The sequence below is a fragment of the Pseudorca crassidens genome, chromosome 1 (assembly GCF_039906515.1).
Source record: "Pseudorca crassidens isolate mPseCra1 chromosome 1, mPseCra1.hap1, whole genome shotgun sequence".
Taxonomy (NCBI): domain Eukaryota; kingdom Metazoa; phylum Chordata; class Mammalia; order Artiodactyla; family Delphinidae; genus Pseudorca; species Pseudorca crassidens.
This window is the reverse complement of record NC_090296.1, coordinates 77,338,189-77,354,295: the sequence shown is the minus strand read 5'-3', so window position 1 is coordinate 77,354,295 and position 16,107 is coordinate 77,338,189. Positions and strand designations below refer to the sequence as shown.

The 16,107-nt window shown below is 40.6% G+C and overlaps 1 protein-coding gene across 1 annotated transcript in view; it reads right to left on the bottom strand.

Moving 5' to 3' along the window:
* Nucleotides 1-15,568, bottom strand: part of AVEN (apoptosis and caspase activation inhibitor) — a 193,846-nt gene extending 178,278 nt beyond the window's left edge. The window contains exon 1 of the mRNA XM_067742213.1: nucleotides 15,210-15,568. Coding sequence (XP_067598314.1) covers nucleotides 15,210-15,455 — 246 coding nt within the window. The 5' untranslated portion in view covers nucleotides 15,456-15,568. The remainder of the gene's footprint in view (nucleotides 1-15,209) is intronic.
* Nucleotides 15,569-16,107: the final 539 nt, after the last annotated feature.

Here is a 16,107-nt window from a genome sequence, read left to right as displayed (position 1 = left end):
TACTTGTTTGCTATAGAGGTCCCAATTTTAGAAAAAGAAACTGAGAAGGGAAGGTAAGTGGGATGCTAAAAGTTTCCCAGTCTTTTTAATATCACAGCAGCCCATTTAGAACCCCTTATGTTTAAGGAACTAGAAACTGAGGGATAGAAGCATGGCTTCTTACAGCCTAGGGGGTACAGTGTGGTGAAGCCACACACGTAGACCTAGCATACTGGGCAGAAACCTCCATTTGTGTCATTTGGTGAAAATCTTAAATTCCCATCTCCACATTTTACTACCCCACATTTGCTATCTCTAAGAGCAATGAGATACATATTGAATAAACTAAAAAAAAAGTCAACAGATCTAAGGGATAAACTACAATTCAATATAGCCTAACCATTTGCTATATTAGAAAAGATATATATGTTTGATAGGAGAGCATGAAAAGTACATAACCCCCCTTCTAGGAGGGGGAAAAAAAAACAATTCACAATTCATTGTTTTGTTCATTCATAAACAAAAAACTTGTCCCATCCTAGAAGTTAGAAACCTCAGGTATTCATTCCACCACCAACTACCTCACTATATCTTTTAAAAGGCCTAAATCCACCCAACTACTAATATCTTCATCTATAAAACTACACTTAGGACTTCCCTGGTGGCACAGTGGTTGAGAAACCACCTGCCAATGCAGGGGACACGGTTTCGATCCCTGGTCAGGGAAGATTGCAGAGCAACTAAGCCCGTGAACCACAACTACTGAGCCTGAGCTCTAGACCCCGTGTGCTGCAACTACCGAGCCTGTATGCTGCAAATACTAAAGCCTGCACGCTACAACTACTGAAGCCTGCAGGCCTAGAGCCCGTGCTCTGCAACGAGAAGCCACCGCAATGAGAAGCCCACACACTGTAACAAACAGTAGCCCCCTCTCGCCACTAGAGAAAGCCTGAATGCAGCAATGAAGACTCAGTGCAGCCAAAAATAATATTAATTTTAAAAAAAAAACAAAACTACACTTAACACTGCCAGCCTCCTTCACAGGGAGGTTCTGATCAGTTAAATGTAAGGATGCCTTTCAGGGCCTACGAAGAAGCAGTTCTAGGTAATTTAACTTAATGCTTGTTTCTTTACTCATATGAGTAATGCATGTCCATGGCAACAAAATAAAAATTCAATAGTACAGAAAGATATAAAGGAAAATCCTCCTTTTCTCCTATTCTTATTCCCCAAAGGTAACCACTTCATGTTTCTTATACAGCCTTCCATTGTATGCCTTTGTATGAATATCTTTTTACACAAATGTAACACTAAGTTTTCTGAAGTAACTTTTTCCCTTGATATTAGACATTTTCCACATCTACCCCATTCTTTAATAGCTACATGGTATCCCTCTGCATAGACATACCATGATTTACTTAACCAGTCCTTCTTAACAGACATTTAGAAAGTTGTTTCTAGATTTTCCTTATTTTAAACAGTGTTGCAAAGAACAATCATCTACTTACATTTGCTAACTATTCAGACATATTTGTAAGATAAATTGCTAACATGGAATTGCTGGGTCACGGGCTAAATCCTGATGTCAAATGGTTTCATTAATGAGTTGTATCAACTCCCACCAAGAGAAGAGTACCTAAGGTCACGGGCTAAACCCTGATGTCAAATGGTTTCATTAGTGAGTTGTATCAACTCCCACCAAGAGAAGATTATCTAAGTATTGAATATGATCAACACTTTTTTAAAAAACATAGTTTTAAAGGTTCTTTCTGTATATGCTTTCATTAGGAAGTTTATCTGCAAGGAAATTAACATCTTTTTTTTTTTTTTTTTTGGCTGCGTTGCGTCTTTGTTGCCGCGCACGGGCTTTCTCTAGTTACGGTGAGCCGGAGCCACCCTTCGTTGCGGTGCACAGGCTTCTCATTGCGGTGGCTTCTCCTGTTGCAGAGCAGGGGTTTTAGGTGCACGGGCTTCAGTAGTTGTGGCATGTGGGCTCAGTAGTTGTGGCGCATGGGCTTAGTTGCTCCGCAGCATGTGGGATCTTCCTGGACCAGGGATCGAACCCGTGTCCCCTGCAATGGCAGGCGAATTCTTAAACCACTGAGCCACCAGCAAAGTCCCTAACATAGATTTTTAAATATTTGTAAGCAACCTAATTTATGTTCCTACCATCTCTTTGAAGCAAATAAAGAACCTACAATTTCTACTTGGCAAAAGAAACAAAAGTAACAATAATAATAAAATTAGGGCACAAGAAATGCTCTGTCCTAGGTTAGTCCTGACCTAATTTTACAGCATAAAGAAACACTACTAAAAAGCTAGTTACTTTCATTATTCCCTGCTAGGTAAAAAAATTTTTTTTCTCCAATCCCGTTATTCTATACATAGAACTAACACAGCACATTTTTACAAATAAATTCTACTTTAAATTTAACAAACATGTACTCTTGTCAATTCATTAGTAACAGATTAGGAAATAGTTAAGAAAAAACAGAAAAATAAACACTAAAATTTCTTATGGACGCTAACATTTCAAATATAAGTTAAAATATACAGAACCATATAAATCACACAGCTTTAAAAAAAACTTTTCTATTTAATAACTGACCAAAAAAATGGCAAAGATAAAAGTGGCAAGGACTCCAAAGTATAGACGAAATAAGAATCAAGTCTGAATAATACATACAACAAATGAGTTTAAAACATAAATAGAAAACAAAATAGTGAAAAGGGGCGCTATACATATAAGACCTCTGGATACTATAATTCCTGTTTTATCCTCACAGTCTAAAAAATCTGTGGTTTGCATTACACTGGAAAGTTTAAAAGATTTAGAACAAGGAAAATATAAAATCCAATGTGATTTAAAGCTCTTGTGTAGATCTGGCCCTTGGGAGAGCAATAACTTTTTAGTTACTGAGCTCTCAACCACCAATGAAGGGTACTTCAAATAGCATAACAAAGGCAAATGAAACATAAAGGGTTCCCCTGACCTGAACTCCCAAATGACACTGTCTAAAAACACACACTCTCTAGCTTGCTCCATTTACCTTCTAAATTACCTTCTACTGATAAATCCTATCACTCATCTGAACACCACAGTGCTATATCATGTACAGGCCTTCAAGTAGCTTACAATTAATGAAGGAGACATACAAGTAAATAACTGACTATAATAAAACGAAGACTAAAAATAAGTGCTCTATTTACAAAGTACCACATTGCTAACTGAGGAAAACTGGAAGCTTCACTGAAGGTGGCATTCGAACTAGCATGTGAGGATGAACAAGATTTTGAAAACCAGAGAGTGTGAGAAATGTAATATATCAGTCAAAGTTTGGGTTGCAAACTATAGAAATCAATTCTGGCAAACCTGGGCAGCAAATGAATTTACTAAAAGAATTTCGAGTAGCTTATAAAATAGATAAGAAGTCTAGAGGCTGGGGGAAAAAAAAAAACCCAAAACACCCAAGCAGGAAACGAGCAACTAAGAACTCAGTCACCTAACAGAAATAGTGAGGATGCCATGATCATTGCTATAGCAAATAATCTCTAATTATCCTACATCTATATGTCATTTCCTCAAGATTCAAAGCCTAATAAAGGACATTATTGGGTCAACTGGAAAAATCTCAATCAAGTTAGATGATAGTATTGTATCAATTTAGTTTCCTGATTTTAATAATTGTTCTATAGTTATGTACGAGATTTCCTTGCTTTTAGAAAATACAGGGCTTCTCTGGTGGCGCAGTGGTTAAGAATCTGCCTGCCAATGCAGGCAGCACAGGTTCGATCCCTGGTCTGGGAAGATCCCACACACTGCAGAGCAACTAAGCCCATGCGCCACAACTACTGAGCCTGCGCTCTAGAGCCCAGAAGCCACAACTACTGAAGCCCGCATGTCTAGAGCCCAAGCTCAGCAACAAGAGAAGCCACCGCAATGAGAAGCCCGCGCACCGCAACCAGGAGTAGCCCCCAGTCACCGCAACTAGAGAAAACCTGCGAGCAGCAACAAAAACCCAACGCAGCCAAAAATAAATTAATTAATTTTTTTAAAAAAAGAAAATACATACTGCAGTGTTTAGGGATGAAGGGACATCATGTCTACCATTCACTCTTAAAGATTCAAAATAAAATCTTTAAGAAAAAACAAAATAGGTCGGTGCTTTGTGTACATCTAGAGGGGTGGGATAGGGAGGGTGGGAGGGAGAGGCAAGAGGGAGGACATATGGGGATGTACGTAAATGTATAGCTGATTCACTTTGTTATACAGGAGAAACTAACACACCATCGTAAAGCAATTATATATAGTCCAATAAAGATGTTAAAAAAACAATAGTGTGTGTGTATGTGGAGAGAGAGAAATAGGAGAGGGACAGGAATATAACCTGTCCAAACTAAAGTGATTGTCTTCCGCACAAAGTCCTTTGTACAGTGCATGACACCACACAGTCCCTTCACCCAGAGATAATCCCTATTATTTGTATATGCATCATCTTGCCTGCCCATCTTGTCATATTTTCTAATCAAAGTTTATTTGTAGAATCCTCTTTTCAAATGCAATGTATTTATGTTGCTAATAATATACAACTATAAAAAATTTGAATAAAGAGAAAGACAAAGTTCCACATAGTCCCTATATTTTCCCCACTCCAAACACAGATTAATAGCTTGATACGTATTCACACCCTCTCAGGATTTTAAATGAATGTACACATCTTATAATTTTGACATAAATACATATTATCTTTTTTCCTTAAAGTCTTATCATGACATCTTTCCAGTTTTATATCAAAAGACCATACAGCAAAATGTTGACTGATTATTTCTGGGTAATGATATTACACATAATTTTTATTTTCTTCTTGGTATTTTTCTGTTATTTAACAGAACAGGTAGAACTTTTGATCTTAGGAGATACCTGTATCTCTGATACAAAAGGGAAGGAAAAGAAACAGATTAATTTTGACAACATAGGGAGGAATATTGGAAGTCAAATTTGAGAAGTTTAGAATTGAAGAAATCACATGATAGAGACCATGATGTGGTGTGTATCAATCCCATGTAAGTGAGTGTCACCCAGGATGTACTAAAAAATATAAACTGTAAATTAGGTGCCAAAATCTTCAGAGGAATCAATCATGAAAATAGTCTCATAAAATGATAAAATATCATATTTGACTAAATAATTAAAAATCATTCATTTTTGCCTACTTACCATACTCTGACTATATGTGGTCAATCCCAAGTTGACAGTTTCAGGAAAAAAAAAAGTCTCCCAAATTAAACATTAAAAAGTCCCCCAGGGCATTTTTTTAGTCTCAAGGGAATTCTTCCTATGTTTTAGCTCAGTCAAAAACACTGTTGTTGGGACATCCCTAGTGGCGCAGTGGTTGAGAGTCCGCCTGCCGATGCAGGGGACACAGGTTCGTGCCCCGGTCTGGGGAGATCCCACATGCCGCGGAGCGGCTGGGCCCGTGAGCCATGGCCGCTGAGCCTGCGCGTCCGGAGCCTGTGCTCCGCAACGGGGGAGGCCACAACAGTGAGAGGCCCGTGTACCGCAAAAAAAAAAAAAAAAAAAAATTCTGTTGTTCCAGAGAACAGAACTCTGTCCTACACATAACAGCGTTAAGGGGAGACATGTTTTGTCACAAAAAGAAAAAGAAGTTTCCAACAATTAGAAAGAGTAGCAACGGCTGCTTCAAAAAACAGTAGGATAGAAGCACTTCCAGAATGGCGGAGTAAGGACTTCCGAATATCCACTCTGCCACAAAAGCAACAAGAACACTGACAAAAAATTGTTAAAACCAACACTTTCAGAACTATGGAAATTAACCAAAACTTTGCAACAACCCAGTGAGTGTTTATTCAAGGAAAACAGCTAAATTTCTGTAAGAACAGCAACTTGCTTATTCCAATCCCACTCTACCCAGCTCTACAATAGCCCTGAAAACCAAAAGCCTCACTACAATGGTGACTGTGAAAACCAGCAGCCTTGCAGCCACTGGAGAGGGTAGGAGAGCTTGCCAAAGTCCCATCCCCAGAGAGCTGTCACTATTTGACTTTTCTGGAAGCTCTGTGAAAAGCTCCATTCTCAGATCTTGCTTTTTTAAAATAATTTATTTTATTTATTTATTTCGGCTGTGTTGGGTCTTCATTGCTACACGCAGGCTTTCTCTAGTTGCAGTGAGCAGGGGCTTCTCTTGTTGCAGAGCAAGGGCTGTAGGCGTGTGGGCTCAGTAGTTGTGGCTCGCAGGCTCAGTAGTTGTGGCACACATGCTTAGTTGCTCCACAGCATGCAGGATCTTCCCAGACCAGGGCTCAAACCCATGTCCCCTGCATTGGCAACCAGATTCTTAACCAGTACGCCACCAGGGGAGCCCTCAGATCTTGTTTTTATTTGAGCAGACTTAGAACTCACCCTGGGTAAACAGTCATATAACCAGGAAGTTTGTAAAAAAGAAAAAAAATCAGCAGCAAAAGTTTAAAATCATAGCCACTTGAGGCAGTGATACCAGGTGGGCTCAAAAGAGGCTGAAACTTATAAGGTAAAACTGGAGAATGAGATGCCCAAGAGGGCATTGTAAAGGTTTGACATATTCCTGAGAATCTAGGAGGCCATGCACATGTGCAAAGCTGTGGGCATGCCCAGGAAAGATCTGAGAAGGCCCTAATCTTTTCCCTCAGGCCAACCTTGAGGCTCTGCACAAGCAGGAAGTGAAAGTTAAGGCAGAGCTGTAAATTTCCTGATAGAGCATTGAAAACATACCCAAAAACACACGCACAGAGCCTCTCAGTAAAGGCTGGGAGACTTACTGCTTCAAAGCTTTTAAGGAAATTCTAAATGAAAAAAGATAATACCTTATTCAATAAGTAATACAAATTCTAAATATTCTATACATCTGTAAGTTCCTGTGTGTGACTAAGTGTAGTTTTGCATTTGACCTGCATACTCTAAGAAGATTAACACTCTGCATGAGAGAGGACAGCAGCACGACTGTAGATAAAAGAACCACCTTTGACTGTGTTCATCTAATTTCAATCTTTACAACTTTGTAAGGTAGACACTCTTAGTCACCCTTTACAGGTAAGGGAACTGAGTTTCAGAAAGCTTATGCAACTTTCCTGAGGTTTTACAACTAGTAAGTAGGGGTTTGGAAGGTAGGTTTCTAACCAGTCAGCTACACTGCAAAACACACATCACTGACCGCCATGTGATATAGCGCCTGAAAGAAAAATGAAAAAACAGAAAACAAAAAACATGGGTGGGGGCTGGGGGGGAGGAGAGAAAGGAAGGAAGGGAGACAGGCAAAAAGCAGAACTTAGGTGGGTTTTGAGAAGTTATACCCTAACTATTCATTTGTCTCTAAAGTCCTGTTATCTACCACCTTGAAACAATAATTCCTATTTGTCCATAATGCTTCAACTCTCATACTTATGTTTTCAGAGACCCCATCCCACATGGGATCACCATGATGCCCCCACCAGCATGGACACCCATCCTCAGGCTTCAACAGCACTTTCCCCTCTCCTCCCTGCCCCCACGAAGCCACTCAGGAAACAGATGAGGTGCAAACCTGAAGCTCCCCTCCCCGCCAATTCTGTCTAAAAACCCTCCATTTTAAGTCTACTTCCATACGGTAAAAATGAAAAACCAACTTATCTGCTTAATTTTCCCCTCCAATATACATAAAATAATTGCTCTTAAAATAACATTTTCTATTAACCTCTTAATTCAATGATTCTCTTGACTGTGAAAAAAAATACTTTTTAAAACTTAATAGGTAAACAAGGACCTACTACTGTATAGCACAGGGAACTCCACTCAATATTCTGTAACAACCTATATGGGGAAAGAATCTGAAAAAGGATATATGTATATGTATAACTGATCACTTTGCTGTACACCTGAAACTAAGACAACATTGTAAATCAAATATACTCCAATATAAAATAAAAATTAAGGGAAACTTAATAGGAATTGTTCTACAAAATCATAATACTACTGACATAAAAAAAGAAGCAGCAAACCAAAATACAACCTGGGAGTGGGGTGAAGGACAGTAAGGGAAAATAGGAAGCCAAGCTTTGCCTTTAGAAAAATACTCATTTCTTAATCAGGCTTTGCTCCCAGAGAACTCACAAGTTCTTCAGAAGGACCTGAAGTTTGTGTATCTGCAACAGAGATTAAGCCTTCTTCAGTAGTATAAAATAAGACTAGGCGTTAGTTAGTCCAAGTATTAAACAAAGACATGTTATTTTATCATCAGCATTGTAGTAAAAGAAAAAAAATGAGAGCAAAATATCCTAGTCTTCAATATCGTGAATCCAGCTACTGGGAGGTGAACTTTAGATTCATAATAGAACCACAGAGCCAAACCCATGATTTAAATGAAATTCACACTGCATTAGACTTCGAGAGAGAAGGCTAAGTATTTTATATTTTCCCAAAATGCAGCTGTTAATGGTCCTTTCAAGCCAGAGACTACAGACATCTAAATTTGGCGACTAATCATTTCACAAAATACACATCCATTGACAAAATCTCCCAGCGCTAGTAACTTCCCACAGCTAAATACAGAAATGGAGGGATCACAGCACTGATAATCCAAGAGTATATATGAATTTGGGGCAACAGTCCTGTCACCCCAATACTTTGCTTAGGTTAATATTAAAATGTGTTTGCTATCCCTCAGTATAGGTTTGACTTGGTACTAAAGAAATATGGATCAGACGTATTTGTATCAGTCCTTAATAGCAAGAAGAAAAAAGGCGAATTAAATATGTACAATGGAGAATTCATTCTATCTGTCTCTTACAAATTTTTTAATTGTCATGCTATGTGCACATACCAATGATGTGCATGGATGGTAGAAATGGCATCCTTGGGAGTACTGTTCTTTACAGAAATTGTCTTTTAAGTAATTTAAGGCTGACAGACATCAGGTTAGTCAAATTCTAAAAACAGCATCCTAGCAACATCAGGAAAAAACTAAGCATATCAATTTGTATTTCTCAACACCCTTTGACAAAATCCACTCAAAAGTGTGATATTATCTATAACAATTATCAATGCACTGCCCCATGAAAACTCTGTAGAAAATATTCAGAACAAAGTTGTTATTTCCATCCAAAAGGAAAAAGTATTAAAGAATTTATTCTTGGTACCTCAACACACACGCACAAATGGCTCTAAAAAAAGAAAAAGAAATTTTAAAGAGAATGAATGTAGTGCCCTAATAAGTTAATCGGGAGCTTCTATAAAATAGAAATAATTGTGTCAGTATGGTCTTTATTTCTCCCTTTGGTATTTCAAAGTGCATCAGGAAATAGCAACATCTGAAGAGAAAACACCTTTACAACCACTTAAATTAATTTCTTAAAAAAGCCTTGTCAGTCATGCTGTGGTGTGGCTAAGACCAAATGACTTCTTACACAGCCTCTCTAGAGGTCACCTGCACAGTGACCGGTACTGTGAAACATGATCACTACTTTTTCTGAAGAAAAAAGGAAAAAGCAGAAAAGGCTTACTACATAATTCCCCAGGAAATGTAGCCGTGTTGAATTATGAGCTTGCCATTTTCCATCCTAGCAGTAGTTTAAATCAGAGACAGTAACACTACTAAGAATGACAAAAAATTGGAAACCATACTCTGCATAGTGTGAAATCCCCCCCAAAAAAACCCAGAAAAACAAAAACGCTCCAACCTTCTGGGTGAATACATGCAATAAACTATCTTACTAAGGAAAGAAAAAAAAAAAGTATGTGATTTTTTTTTTTTTTTTTTTCCAATTTAACAGTGAACAACACAAGCTCCTATCCTCTAGGACAAAGCAGAAAGTCAAGGGCTAAGGCAGCTCAAAGACGGGGCACCGAACTCAGTGAGAGAGAGGGTTCAGGTCACGAGGAGATGAGGGGAGATGAGGGGAAATCATCCCTAAGAAGGAGATCCTGAACAGGGCCTTCTGACTAGTGCAATTAGCAGAGCCTTCACATATTGATTTCCTCTTTTCCCTTTTTCACAGGGCTCTACACAGGCTCCTGATAGGAAGGAGAGCTCGTAAGTAATGTGATCTCAGCAGGCCCCTGATGGAGCAGGCATAGGCCTGGGGCGGAGAGGGGGGGTCATATAGATTTTCCTAAGGGTTTTTGAACAAGCACGTTTTTAAAAGAATCAAGTTCCAGTTCCAGATATTCAATGTCTATACTCTTTCCTAAGAGCAGTCTATCTTAGAAATACAGGACACTTAGCACTTGAGGACAAGGCAACCCCTTCTCGACCATTTTCAGTCTGACTGTGGTGCATTCCCTGAAGCCCAAGCAAAGGGTAATTTGAAATACAGGTGTAGATACTGGGAAAGTATTGAGACCTTTCACAAATCAGTAGTTTCCAATTCCTTGTTTTCAACAAAATTGAAGGAGGACCTAATCTAGTCGTCAGCTGACAGATCATTCAAATGTTTTACAGTAATGATTTCAGCATATAATCAGAAAGGTGTTCAAAGAATTGAGTGACACTTACATGACAAAACTCCAACCAGTCCCATCTACCAATTTATGAGAACTATGTTTCTCAGTACTTACATCTATAAAAAGAAAAATTAGGAAGAGAATTGACAGTGAATCCTGTCTCATTCAGGCAATAAGTAATATTCATTCATGGATAGCCAACTAAACTCATTAGGGAAAAAGATCATTTACATGATCTTTTTACATAAAATTTTACATAAAATTTACATAAAATTTTACATGTTTAACAACTGCTAATTAAAATAGATTGTATATAAATCAATGTGATTTTAATTTAATCTAAAAGAAAAATTTATACCCAAGCCTTAAGGTTACAGAACATTTTTTTAAATCACAAGTTGTTACAAGGAAGCAGAAAGGGTAATCACTAAAAGATTTTCAAGTTCAAAAATATATTACGGGCTTCCCTGGTGGCGCGGTGGTTGAGAGTCCGCCTGCCGATGCAGGGGACACGGGTTCATGCCCCGGTCCGGGAGGATCCCACATGCTGCGGAGCGGCTGGGCCCGTGAGCCATGGCCACTGGGCCTGTGCGTCCGGAGCGTGTGCTCCACAACTGGAGAGGCCACAACAGTGAGAGGCCCGCACACCGCAAAAAAAAAAAAAAAAAAAAAATATATATATATATATATATATATATATATATTACACTGGGTCAAGCTCTAAGGGAGATGTGGAATTAAAAAACAAGTTAAAAAGAATAAGGAATAATGTAAGTCTTCTCACTGTTAATATTAATGTGATTCTTAAATGGATGGTGGTGTACAAACTTCCAGTTATAAGATAAATACTAGGGATGTAATGTAAACATGAGCAATATAATTAACACAGGTGTATATTATATATGAAAGTCAGAGTTAATCCTAAGAGTTCCCATCATAAGGAAATTTTTTCTATTTTTTTTAATTTTGCATCTATGAGATGACAGTTGCTCACTAAACTTATTGTGATAATCATTTCATGATGTATGTACACCAAATCATTATGCTGTACACCTTAAACTCATATAGTGCTATACATCATTTATAACTCAAACTGGGAAAAAAAATAACATCGAGGGACTTCCCTGGTGGCAGTGGTTGAGAATCTGCCTGCCAATACAGGGGACACGGGTTAGAGCCCTGGTCCGGGAAGATCCCACATGCCTCAGAGTAACTAAGCCCGTGCACCACAACTACTGAAGCCTGTGTGCCTAGAGCCCATGCTCTGCAACAAGAGAAGCCACCACAATAAGCCCATGCACCGCAACGAAGAGTAGCCCCCACTCGCCGCAACTAGAGAAAGCCCGTGTGCAGCAATGAAGACCCAACACAGCCAAAAATAAATTTTTTAAAAAAAAAGAAAACCTTGAAAAGAAAATTTTAAAAAATAATAACATCGAAAAAAGCAAAAGGTGGAAAAATAGATAATAATGGAGAATATTAAATGACTATAGTATTTAGACCATGCATAAGAATGATGTGACACTTCTATTTAAAAAATCAATACAGAGACTTCCCTGGTGACGCAGTGGTTAAGAGTCTGCCTGCCAATGCAAGGGACACGGGTTCAAGCCCTGGTCTGGGAAGATACCACATGCCGCGGAGCAACTAAGCCCATGTGCCACAACTACTGAAACCCGCAAGCCACAACTACTGAAACCTGTGCACCTAGAGCCCGTGCTCCACAACAAGAGAAGCACTGCAATGAGAAGCCTGCGCACTGCAACGAAGAGTGGCCCCCGCTCGCCGCAACCAGAGACAGCCCGCACACAGCAAAGACCTAACACAGCCAAAAAAAAAAAAAAAAATTAAAAAAAATAAATTTATTTAAAAAAATGAATAAGAGCAGCTGACACATTAACATGGAGCAAGAAAGCAAAGATCTGACACCCACAATAATTGAATATGGTATCTGTATTACCTTAAAACCTATAATCATATCAAAATATCAGGAAAACAGGTATCACTCAAGTCATCCATACATCCGCTCTTCACATCTCTGAATCACTCCAGATGCAATTTGGGGTAGTAGTTAAAAGATTCAGCTGTGGAGCCGAAATGCCTGGGTTAAATTCAGACTCCTTAATTTGGTGGTTGAGTGATATTGGGTAAATCACCTAAGCTCTCCTAACTGTGAGTAATCTAACTGTGCCTCAGTTTTCTCATCTCATACTAAGTGCTCAATAAATGTAAGTTACTATTAATATTACAGGGAAGAAAAAAATTTCCAAGGACTGCCAATAGGCCTTGACTTCCTCTCTGTTAACAGTTCATCAAAAATATTAATATAATACTAAGCAAATCCTAGTATTGGGTTTTTTTTAAGTTAATGATTGCATTAAGTATAATATTACACCTAGTGGGTATTCAATGAAGATAATTAGCCTTATGACATGCTTACCCAAACTCCATAGGCTTGGGGTTCATACCATCTATAGAGGAAATGATTGAAGAGCAAGAGACTAGCAGATGCAATGTACTCAACTAAGTTACCTTGGAGTATTACATATCAAGAAGTTGTTTGGTTTAGTTTTATTTTGGCCTGTTTTCCACTTATAAGCCATGTATCCGTAGTAGTCTACGGTAGCAAAGGGAATAGACAGTATTCAATTCTGGAGTTAGGTACCTGGTCCTTACACAGCTAAAACTCCACTGTGAACTTTTTTTTCTTTCTAATCATTTCAATTAATCTCCATTTGGGGCACAAATGCACCACAGGATATGAGAGCAAGGAGGCCTCAGGCACCTTAATCAACCTTGTCCCACTTAGTCTTTAGGCACCAAGAAATGGTATTCTTAGCAAGCCTAAACAGGAAGAGCACTTCAGAATCTGAGATGTGGAAGTGACCTTACAGGCCACCAACCCAAACCAAAATGAAGGAATAATCTTTCCAACCACTCTTCATCCACCTCTGCCTAAAAATATGATGGTGGTAGTAACAGTGGCTGCAGCTATGCCCCAGGCACTGTGCAAATCATCTACATTCACTGACACACTGAATCATTAAACTGTGAAGTGAGAAAATCCTAAAAGAAAACACAAGATGGAATTTTTCAGACCATTGTAAAAAAGGATAAAAGCCTAAAGTTTTAATACAATGGTTACAATATTAGCATAAATCAAAAAATACATTATTCATCTCTAAATGATACACCATCATTTCATTCAATTTAGTTCAACAGAGACCAAATACCAAAGGTACCATTACTACAATTACTGTTAAAACATGATCCCTGCAACCAAGGAGTGTCCCCTTTATTCTCAGTAAAGCAGTGATTGGTTCACAAAAATGTGAGAGATAAAACAGTCAAGTCAAAGGCAGCTGGGTATAAATCCCAGCTCTGCCACTGGCTTCAACAGCTTAGGCAAGTCAGTTAACCTATAAAAATGAAGATTTTATAAAGTATACATATAAAAAATTTATCAAGTTGTTTAAACAACTTTCAAGTTACTAAAAAAATTAAGTTGTAATAAAGTTATATAGGTAAATAATGTTATAGAAACAAGATGTGATATATAATGTGCACTAGACTGGTCAGTTTCCTTCATTTCCTGATGAGCTGACTCTAAGAATTTCTTCATACCTCTCTCAAATTTTACTTATTACCTGCCTTAATCCTAACAAGGTTAAATATGGCACACTTAAGTTTTGTATTTTTTCCAACTCTACTTCTGTACACAACTCCTATCTTTAGGGACATCCTACCTACTATGCCCTTAAGATGTTACAAATATCAATACTTCAGTAATAGGAAATTTAACTCAACCCAAAATAATTTTTTAATCTATGCACATGGGAATTCAAAATATAAAGACAGTTTTGTACTACAAATGTTAAAATAACAGAACAGCTCATAAAGAAAGTAATTTAACTCCTTTAGCTAGGGTATCAGTAGAGTAACAGTTTGCCCCCAAACCATTCCCTGCTCCAAGCTCTAAGACACTTCCAATTATGAATGTGTGAATATGGCCGATTATATTGCTAGTAAAATTGAGACCTGACTGCTGAAACATTTACAGATAGAAAATTCAAATAGACGAAGGCCACCACCCCCTGATTCCTACACATATACAATGAAAGAGAACTATGCTATTAAAAAAAAGAGAACTATGCATCCGATCCCGCCCCCAAATACTATAGAGTCCAGCTTGTCGGGGTCATTGTTTCACTGAGTAAACATTTATTATGTGCCTACTGTGTGCCACGCATTGCACAGGCAGTGAACAAAACTGACCCCCAAATCCCTCCCTTCTTAATAATAGGAATGTCTCCCTGTGAGGTTAGGCACTGGGAGACCAAGCCCTGGTTGTCCCTACCCCAAAAGGGTTAATCACACTGACACCCGCACCGGAACCCAACCGGCCCCCTTGACTTGCGGACACAGCCGCGGCCGCTGGGTTCTTTAATAATTGGGCCAAGACTTCTTGGGCAGGCGGGGGAAGCCCATGGCCTTGAACCTCAGCGCAGCCCAGCAGAGAGGGAGGAAGGGACGCACACCCACCCCCCACGCCACGTGTGCACCCCAGCGCACGCCCCCGCCGCCCTCCGCCCGCCCTGCGCAGGCGCTGCCGCCGTCCGGCTCGCGCATTCCCTGCATGCCGCTCGCGGCTTCTGACTCTGGGCCCGGACCCCCACCGGGCCTGGACCCACACCAGCCCCGGTCCCACGAGGCCGCGACCCCGACCCCGACCAGGATCCCACCAGCTGTCGCCTCTTACCGGCGCACTGGCCCCAGCGCCCCAGCCTCGTGGCTCTCGGCGGCCGCCTCGCGGACCTCCTCCTCCTCGGCCTCCGCGGCTGCCCCGGAAGCCCCTGCCGCGGCCCCGGCGGCCGCCTCCATCCCCGCCGCCGCCTCTCGCCACCGCCGCCGGGGCGCCGGCCCGCTCGCGGTCGCGATCCCCGGTAGGCCGGCCGCGGCCGGGTCGGCGTCCTCGGCCGCCCCGAGCTCCTCGCTCCGCCTGCATTTGGCCGCCGCCGGCGGTGCTAAGCGCGCGGGAGCCGGGCCGCCGCGGAGACGCCCTTGCCCCACCGGAAACGGGCCGCACGGAGGAGCCGCGAGCGACGGGCCCCCGGTGACAGCGAGCGCGGGGTGCGGGGCCGGGTATGAAGCTGGCCGCGGCGGGGGCGGGGCGGCCCCGGGGCCTGGCAGGTGGGGCCGGAACCTGGTCTCCGGCACGGCCGGGGGCTCAGAGGAAAGGCCTGACTAGTAGAAGCTGCAAGTGGGAGACAGTGGTGTTTCTGGGGGAAGGTCCGTAGTATAAGTAAAAGGATGGGTTATAAAATAAAGTTTATATAATATGAATTCGTTTTTTAATTAAAAGAAGAAAGACATACTGATACGGTGTATTTGCCTAAGAAAAGGTCTTAAAAAGTATATACCAAAACATTAGTGTTACCGAGTCCAAGCTCCTGGTGCACGCTGCAGAGGACAGGCCAATGAATCCGAGAGATGACTTGTTGGGGCAAGGAGTGAAGACTTACTTGGAGACACAGCAAACCGAGAAGAGAGTGGACTTCTGCCCCCAAGGAACCAGCTGCCTGTGTTGGAACTCAGGCTTCTTTTATACTAAAACGGGAGAGGGCGGGCGAAGTCAAACAGGTTCTCTTCCTCCCTGC